The 10,012-nt window shown below is 39.0% G+C and overlaps 1 protein-coding gene across 1 annotated transcript in view; it reads left to right on the top strand.

Moving 5' to 3' along the window:
• Window positions 1–255: 255 nt before the first annotated feature.
• LOC149158431 (uncharacterized) overlaps window positions 256–10,012 on the top strand; it is a 165,624-nt gene continuing 155,867 nt past the window's right edge. The window contains exon 1 of the mRNA XM_089433980.1: window positions 256–465. Within this exon, the coding sequence (XP_089290106.1) occupies window positions 256–465 (210 nt within the window). The remainder of the gene's footprint in view (window positions 466–10,012) is intronic.

Below are 10,012 nucleotides of genomic sequence, written 5' to 3'. Positions count from 1 at the left end.
ATCAACATAGTCACGCGAAGTGGTATAGCCACTGGTGAAGACAAGGTTGAAGGCAACCAACCAGTATCAAATCTATGGTTTCGAAGATCCAGTTAGAAGAATGTTTAGTTTGATTTACACATAGAAAAAGAGATGTTCATGGAGGCAAGAATTTTTTTTATGGATCCAGGTGCTTCTACGTCCAAGAATCAGATGCCGCTAGTCCCATGAAAGGAGAAACCTGAAGAAGTTATTGCGACACAGGATTTAGATCGCATGGCATTAAAATTGTTTCAAAAGACTTGCATTAAGTTATTACGGGATCAGAAGGTAGTGGAAGGATTGCAAGAGCTAATAGATAGTTGCACCAGTAAGGATAATCCGTTACCAGTACAATGCATAGTCAATAAGGTGAATCAAAGCAAGAAGAGAACTGGTAGGGAGATGCGGTTGACAATGCAGATTGGTGATTTCGAAATGGACCAGGTAATCCTAGACTTGGGCTTTGATGCTAATGTACTACCAAAGAAAACTTGGGAATGTATGGGGAAGCCTAAGTTACAGTGGTCGCCAATTTAGCTGTGCATGGCGAACCAACAAAAGATAATTCCAATGGGTCACCTGCATGGAGTAACTGTAGATATTGAAGGCACAAGTGCAGTGGTATATTTTGAAGTTATTGAGATAATAGATGATAGTAATCCATACCCAGCATTGCTCAAGATTGATTGGGCCTTTGACATGAACACAATCATTAATTTAAAGAAGTGAAGCATGGTATTTGAAAAGAATGATCTTTGAGTGATTGTTCTGTTGGATCCAGCAGAAGGTGCGCGATACATAGAACTAATCCATGATTATTATGAAGACGAAGACATTGAGTGCATATATAATATAACTGTGTGAAATGAATATTGGATCAATCCAACTGTGGGTGGAAGGATCAATAGGAGAAGGAAAATTCCTACCAATCAGATTTAGATGAAGAGTTAGAAAACTGGCAGAATCAGTTGCATGAAGTCTCTACGCTGCGATGTAATCAATTTACAAATTTGTTATGCTGTATATCTACTGAGGTACATAAGTTGACTTATTATGATGGCTTGGATGATGTCAATATGTTTCTTGATCATTTTAAAAGGGACGTACCCGAGGAGTATCGGTTCGAGCCCTTAGATCTAGCACTGAGAGCTACGCCTACAAGATGGTGGGGTACGCATAAGGATAATATTACTGATTGGAAGGAATATTGTAGAATGATGCAATTAAGATTTGGATATGCAAACACCTGACTCACTGAAGAGTACACAAGAAAGGATGATCCGCGCGAACATCTGGCTCGATGGACTAAGGCGTGGGGTGAGTTACCTCAACCAAAGTGGGTACATATCTTTATCCATACCTTGGACGGAGCTGTGGCATGGGACTACTGATTGGGAGGAAATGAAGGAGAGTTTCTTGCTGACATTTAGTTTTGAAGACGGGTTCAAATGCATTGATGAAGCGCTTTAGGAGATTAAAGCAACAATCTTCCAAACACCCGTAGAGCTTGTCACTTGGATACAACGTGATTGGAGTACGTAGCTACAACATGCTTTGGAATGTTACAATGTTACTATGGAAGAAGGTGATGAGGATTTGTGGAATATTAATATCCTTGAGTCAGAGGGACTGCACAAAGTTGCTGGACCTGATGTGGAGATCCCTGATATCTCACAACCGATGCACACAAAACAGGTAAATATTGGCTCAGAAGCAAAACCGAAATTTGCGAACATTGGAGACTATTGGGATGAAGACATAGTGGATAAGGTCATTGAATTATTACACGAATATCATGATTTATTTCCAACTAAGTTCTCTGACTTGAAGGGGATAGTAGGAGATTTGGGTATGATGAAGATCAATTTAAAACTAGATGCGAAGCCGGTTAAGCAACACCCATATCAGTTGAATTCCAAATAAAGGGGAAAGGGTAAGAGAAGAACTCGATAAGATTCTCACAGAAGGAATAATTGAGCCCGTAGAAGAATTGGAATGGTTCAGTTCTATGGTGGTCTAGGAAACTAAAACGAAGGGTGATATCAGGATATGCATTGATCTGCGGAAGTTAAATGATGCATGTGTCTATGATCCATTTCCTACGCCTTTTATAGATGAAGTTCTAGAAAATGTTGGTGGACATGAAGCTTATTCATTCACAAATGGATTTTTGGGATATCACCAAATTAAGATTGTGCCGAAGGATAGAAGCAAGACTACCTTCACTACAAAATGGGGGTCTTTCCAATATACAGTCATGCCTTTTGGACTAAAAAATGCTCCTGCGATATTCTCAAGGGTGGTAGTCGCAACGTTCAAGGAATTCATTCATAAATTTTTGGAAGTCTACTTCGATGATTGGACAGTGTTTGGGCTAGTCAAGAAGCATGTCTCTAGTTTGTGCTTGATGTTGGATACATGTAGAAAGTATCATATTTCCTTGAATTTGAAGAAATGCATTTTTTGTGTACCTTATGGAATACTTTTGGGACATGTTGTCTGTAAGCAAGGATTGATGGTAGACCCTGCTAAGATTGTTGTAATTATCAATTTGGATCCCCCTAAGAATGTAAAGTAGCTACGCGCGACTTTGGGTCATACTGGGTACTACAGGAAGTTTATTAAGGCATACACGCAGATCACTGTGCCCATGGAGAAGCTGTTAAAGAAGGATGTTACATTTTACTGGGATGACGACTGTCAGAAGAGCTTGGATATTCTGAAGGAAAAGATGGTTATGACACCAATCTTAGTATTCCTAGATTGGAAGAAGGAATTTCATGTGCATGTGGATGCGTCTTGTATAGCGTTGGGAGCTGTCTTAACTCAACCAGGGACAAGATATATTGATCACTCGATTTCCTTCGCCAGTCAAAAACTATCTAAGGCAGAGAAGAACTATTCAACCACAGAGCGAGAAGGATTAGCCATGGTTTATGCACTACAAAAATTCAGGCATTATCTGCTAGGTGCACACTTTAAAATGTACACAAACCATTCTGCTTTGAAATACTTGGTTAATAAGGTTGTGTTGGGGGGAGGAATCAGTAGTTGGTTGCTTCTTTTCTAGGAGTATGATTTTTAAGTGATAGTTAAGCTAGAGAGATTGAATGTTGGACCTGATCACCTCTCTCAGATAGAGAATGGATAATATCCCACTAATATTGATGAAGGGTTATCTGACGCGTAGCTCTTTGCTGTTAGATTTATAAATCCAAGAGTAGTGTGAGGTTGCCATCAGAACAAACATGGAAAATCTCGACGCTGTAGTCAAGGAATGTAGCCAACTGTTCAAAGAAACACTAGAACTATGGGCCTCACTACAGGAGGACCCACAGGTGAAAAATATTGAAGTAGCCATTCAGGATAAGAAACTGCAATACGATGAGATCAAGGCAACGACACGTACCTTAGCACCTGTACAACAGTTCTCTTGGTTTAAAGATGGGACATACCTGCAAGCACAACTCAAGGAGTTGTGGAAGAAGATTTACTATCACTACATGGATAAAGCCTTGGGAATAAGACGCAAGGCAACTCTCACAGACTGTGTAAGGCATGCTCAAAAGTATGCAACAATCGTAGCGAACAATCAGCTTAGCAGTAGAAGGATCGACTATAGAAAAGTTGGTCAAAGAAGTTCGATAGGTAGTAGCACAATGCACGGAGGCACTTCACCTAGTGAAGTCTTCATTCAGTAGCCTGAAAGAAAATATACAAAGCATACCAGCAGAGTGACTCGGGGACGAGTCACATATTTATGTTGGGGGCCTGTTGGGATGGGGTCCCCTAGGTCCAATTTTGACTAAGTTTTGTAAAATGCCTCTGCATTTTAAGGAGTGGAGCGCGTAGGTCACTAGGAGTCAAGGGGTTTTAGGAAGGTCAAATCCCCTTAGTTTTTGTATTTTTTGAGCTCCGCCCATGGTTTTCGGACCATGGTATTGTAATAGGAAAAAAGTATATAAAGGGGTGTCTTAGCTTGTCTAAAAAAACATAATATGTGATGTTATGAGTGATACTTGTATTTAGAATATGTAATATCTGTAGTTGGGCAAAGGGTAAGGCTCTTGCTGCTGTTTGCATGGAGACCTTGGTAAGTTTGTAGCTGAGTGCACGGGCCCCTGCAACTGTGTGCGCAGGGTCTGAAAAGTATATGTATTGAAGATATGGAATAATAAAGAGTATTTGAAGCAATTCTGTGTCTGAACTGTATACTTATGTGTTTTATGTATTTATGTTCAGTTGAATGCCATTTATCTATAAGCCTATCTTAATTACTCTGCAAAGATATGGATCAACTGTTATATGTTATTTTTATGCATGATTAGATCCTTAGGCCAAGCTCATAACTCTGTTTAATTGGAAATTTATTTAAGTTTGGGGATTTTGAGGATAAGGGTTCGCGAAGGTTGGATCAAGCCTTAAACTGAAGAAATGCCTTACCCCCACATCACATAGCCTTCTGGATGCAAAAACCTGGTTCTAGCATCTCCCAATGCTGCCTCGAGTGAGACTATAGCTTGCGCTGAGCAGGTTGTTGCTGAAAGGGACGGTAGTGTAGGGTTTTGTTGGTTAGCGGAACAAACTTTGAACCTGGGTCCAAGCCCCCTCAAGCCAACAATAATTCTACAACTTCCCTTGTGTATGTATAAACTTAATAGGTTGATGATCTATTTGGATGATCATCTCCTTCCTCAGAATGTAATGTTTCCACTGTCAGCAAGCTTGCACGATGGAATACATCTCCTTAATGTAGGTGGGGTTTTTCCACATTGTATCGTAGAGTTTCTCACTTTGATAGGCCACTGGATGCCCTTTCAAGGTGAGAAATACACCAATAACATAGTCGAAGGCATCTGTCTCAACTTCAAATGGATGTTGCAGGTCTAGAAATGTGAGTACTGGTGTAGAGAAAAGGTGGTATTTTAACTCAACAAATGACTTCTATTGAGACTCAAACCATTTTTTTTTTATTTCACTTTTCCCTTGGTAACTTAACTCAAATCCTAAGTGATATGAGAGAACCCCAACATGAACCTTCGATAGAAATTTACAAGGCCCAAAAAGCTGGTAACCTATGTTAGAGTTGTCGCGGCCGGATAATCCCGAATGACTTAGATCTCAACCAAATCCACATGCACACCTTTCTCATCAACAATGTAGCCTAAATATTGTACCTGGTTCATGCCAAAGGGGCATTTCTCCAAGTTTGCACATAGTTTGTGTTGCCACAGGGTTTGAAGGACATATCAAATATGTTGCAAGTGCTCTTCCCAACTCTTGTCGAAGATGAGGATGTCATCCAGATATACAACTACAAACATATTGGTGAAAGGCCAAAAGATGTCATCCATCAATCTATAAAAATTGCAGGGGAATTTTTCAACTTGAAGGGCATAACCAACCACTTAAAAAGGTACTCCTTTTATTTGAAGGTGGTCTTCCATACATCTGTGGGTTCTATTTGTAGGATCTGATATATTTTCCAACATTTTGTCAGAGTTTTAGCCAATAAAAATATTTTTGCAGTACTACCACTAATTTGTCCAAACCAAAAGGTTTTGCAACTTTACTGTAGTGTGCCTCCCAAATTAGCTTGGCAAGCTCACTTGAAGGAACACAAAGGTGACCCAGGTCGAATAACAATGCATGTTGGAGGTGGAAGTCTAGTAATTGCTTTTCATCCATCAAAATCTAGTATGTGGTGGAAATTTATGGATCATTCTTATACAACTACAACCATCCCAAATTCACATTCCCACAAGTGTTGAGAATAGTGGTTAGTGCCACAACTACGAGATGAATGAGGAAATCTGTATCATTATTGGTGCTTCACTTTTTGTATTTAATATTCAAATGAAATTGTTGCATGTATGTGGAAAATTTCTAATGGTGACCATTCTACAACTTGCCTTGTTTCTGTATAATATGAATAGGTTGATGATCTATGTGGATGATCATCTCCTTCCCCATAATGAAATGTTTCCATTGCCGACAATCTTGCACGATGGAATACATATCCTTATCATAGGTGGGGTATTTCCACATATTATCAGAGAGTGTCTCACTTTGATAGGTCACTAGATGTCCTTTCAGGGTGAGAACTATACCAATAACATAGTTGAATGCATATGTCTCAATTTCAAATGGATGTTACAGGTTTGGAGATGTGAGTAATGGTGCAGAGAAAACATGGTATTTTAGCTCAACAAATGCCTTTTGTTGGGACTCAAACTAATTTTTTTTCTTTCACTTCGCCCATGGTAACTTGACTCAAATGCTAAGTGATATGAGAGAACCCCAACATGAACCTTTGATAGAAATTGGCAAGGCATAAAAGGCTACGAAGGTCTACTAGAGTTGCCGAGGCCGACTAATCCCGAATGGCTTGGATCTGAACCGGATCCACATGCACACCTTTCTCATCAATGATGTAGCCCAAATATTGTACCTGGTTCAAGCCAAATGAGAATTTCTTCAAGTTTGCACATATTTTATGATGTCGCGAGGTTTGAAGGATGTATCGAATATGTTACAAATGCTCTTCCAAACTCTTTCTAAAGATGAGGATGTCATCCAGATATACAACTACAAAAATGTTGGTGAAAGGCCAAAGATGTCATCCATAAATCTATAAAAGTTCCAGGGGAATTTTTCAACCCAATGGGCACAACCAATCACTCAAAAAGGCCCTCTTTAGATTTGAAGGTGGTCTTCCATACATATATGGGTTCTATTTGTTAGAAAATTAGAAAGGCATAAACAATTTCTTATGTTGATAATTACTGTGATATTCTTATAGTTTTATTATCTTCTATTTATGTTATTCTTTTATCATAGTTTCATCAATCAATCATCGAAACAAAACATGAAGATCAATAACACCAGATGTAGGCACCCAGCCAGGGCTAAAACCCCTCTCTAGGGGAAAACCCAGTCAAACTCTTCCATTAATCAAATTGAGATAGACCAAGACATTAGACCTGACCAAAAGACCTTCCTCCTCCACCAAGTCATCCTTCCAATGTTATTCAACAAACTTCAGTAGTCTCTTCTTATCCAACAACTACATACCATCAACAACCCAGAATTTCAACCCCCAATTACTCTGGAATTTCGGCCCAACAACAATCTAGAATTTTGACCCCAACAACTTCAAGATTTCATCCCAGTAATAATCCATAATTTTGATCCCCAACAACTTCAGAATTTTGGCCCAGTAATAATCCAAAAACTTTGCATGTGTGAGACAAGGAGAGAGAAAATTCGACTTCATTTTGCTTGAGAAAGCTTTTCCTTCTTCACTAGGGTTTTCTCCCTCTTCCTTGAACTCTTCATCCTTTTTCTACCTCCAAAAACTGCAGATCAAACTTCTAGATTTGATGCTCCGAATGTGGTCAAATTGCTAGCTTTATATAATGTTTGTGTGAGGTCATTTTCCCTTGACGAGGCTGACTTGGTGGAGGAGGCATAAATGACTTATTTTATACAAAAATAAATTTCTTTCTTGACTCAAGAAGCCCAAGAAGTGTCTATTACATAATGACATAGTCAAGGACACTTGATATAAACCCTAGAAGCCTACAATGGAGGCTTTAACCTAATAACAATTGACCCAAGCATGAAACCCATGATTTAATAAGTCAATTTCTTTTTATAATAAAATTCTTTTTTCTTTCTTTTGACAAATACATTACATCATGACTCAAATACAATTATGAAGACCGTAAATAGTTACATTTTTCAACACTCTTTGTCAAATAGGAAGGAATTCATAATTACACATATACAGAGGTACATGGAAGATATCAAAGTGATATACTCTATGAAGAGTCACAAAACACGTAGTTCTACAGATCAGATACCTGGCCAGGATACTCTAATCTAGTGGGACTAAGGTGTGTTCTTCAACCTATATAGGTACCATCATGCTTCCACTCTAACACCAACCTAAGGATCTAGGTGCATATCCAAGGTCAAAGCTCTATGATCAACACCTCCCTCCCTACTTCAGGATCTAGACATCAACACATAGGCTGACCAAATGTCCTCCCAAGCATCTTGTTGCCACAAGATGATTCATCTCTCCCTAACTAAATTCAATATATATATCCACCATTCCAAGCATGCTTCAAAGTTTCAATCCTTTATTGGAGAGATCCTACACAATAACAACCCCAATCAATAATAAACTTTCAAGTATATATACAAGTAAACAAAAACCTTCGGCGTCCACAATCATCTTGATGATACTTATAAGCTTTCTCCTTCAGCAACACCAAATACAACCTTAGTACTTTTGATATGTTATTGAATGTTAGTTTTTCTCTCCTAATTTCAATTATAGATTTATAATCAAGTGCTTGTCCATTGCTTCCTGTGCATGGTTCTCTTATGGTGTTTGTGAATGTAAACAGGTAAATTTTTATCAAGTTTTAAGTGAAAGACATGAAAAAAATAGCATAAAAAACAAGTTTTGAACAACAATAATTCAAAGTACAACAAACCATCAACAACATCACTTAACACAATGTTTTGATGAAGGAGTTCACCCCTCCTAGGCTACATCTCCTTGGTCCAGCTTCCATGGCTTGGGCCTCTGTAAGAGCTCAAAATGGAAACAATATTTTTTACAAAGCTCTACTGCTCCTTATACCTATTCCAGTGTGTTCATAATGTCAAAATTAGCTAGGAACACCTTTTCCTGAGCTCAATTTGGTCAAAAAATGCTCCAGTTATGACTCAAACAATTTTTCCCTAGAAATCCTCCTCCAAAACTAGAGGAACTCTAGTTAAGGCCACCATATCTAGAGTTGGTGCCAAAATTGTCTGATAATGCCAAACTAATCTCAAGTTTAATTAATTATAAGTGGAGTTTAATTAGTATTAAACTGTGGATTAGTGCACAATTACCAGATGGTTAACTAACTGTTCATCTGCGGTTTTCAGAGCGGTCACATGGCATGTAATAAATGTTAATGGTTTATTTTGCCGCATTGTTCACCATTTGGATAAACCGCAACCATTTAACCGTTTACTGTTACGTTTCGAGTTCACATGTTACCTAACCATGAGGGTTAAGGTTTGTTGGAGCCGCCTTTTGTTAACTATTTGCTGTTACGTTGGCGCGTTCACATGGGGAGGGTTGCGCGCCCCCCCCCCCCCCTTAACTGCCAACCTTAAACGCATTACACGTTAAGTATATGTGGAAAGCTATACCAGTTAAGAACCATTGTGTGGCAGAGACAATAGAGAGTCTTGGTTGCGAAGGGGAGGTCACGGAGTTGAACCCCAACGCCTCCATAAAAATTTTGGTAAAGCCCCAACCGGTCCTTTGGGGAGGGACATGTGGTGACCTCCGGGCTTGCCACTTGTCCCCTCCTCATTGGACTTCCATTAACCAATACAAATGTGCCACATCACCAACCTGTGAACCCAATTAAAATATGATACTTGGTGAACCATGATTAGATGTTGACTGTCCATTGACCCTTCCTAGTCACTTGCCATGTCAACAGTACTGACTACTAATTGTGCAGTGACTGGGCATTTTTTTTTAAATTTCGTCTATTTAGAAAAGTGAACAAAACTCAATAAATTCCTCATACGAAATTAGTTTTCAGTGAAACGAGTTTCCTTGGGATCGTTTTCCGAGAGGAATGCAGTCGTTTAGGTTTTGAGCCATTCTGACAAATTTTTATTTTTGAGCTAAATACTGAGAACCTGATCATTCCTCCCCACTAGAAGCCTTTTGGACCCTAAAAGATACCATCAATTATTCAACAGGTGAGGGTACAACTCCCTCACCTTCTTGATTTGTAACCATTTGGATTTAGAAGGCTTTTGTCCCTTGAGTCCCACTCTAAGGTCTTTGACATTCCCTCTCTTCGAAGTTCTGGTTCTTCTGTCAAGTATGAGATCCTGCTGAAGTTCATCAAGGTATTCTGGCGAGAAGTCATCTATTGATGGCAGCTAAACATGCTCTCCTTGA

This window comes from Pinus tabuliformis, chromosome 5_2 (assembly GCF_031772625.1).
Source record: "Pinus tabuliformis cultivar Carrire ecotype Pingquan chromosome 5_2, CPIR1, whole genome shotgun sequence".
Classification (NCBI taxonomy): Eukaryota; Viridiplantae; Streptophyta; class Pinopsida; order Pinales; family Pinaceae; genus Pinus; species Pinus tabuliformis.
The sequence above is the reverse complement of the archived record's forward strand: the minus strand, read 5'-3'. Positions and strand labels throughout refer to the sequence as shown.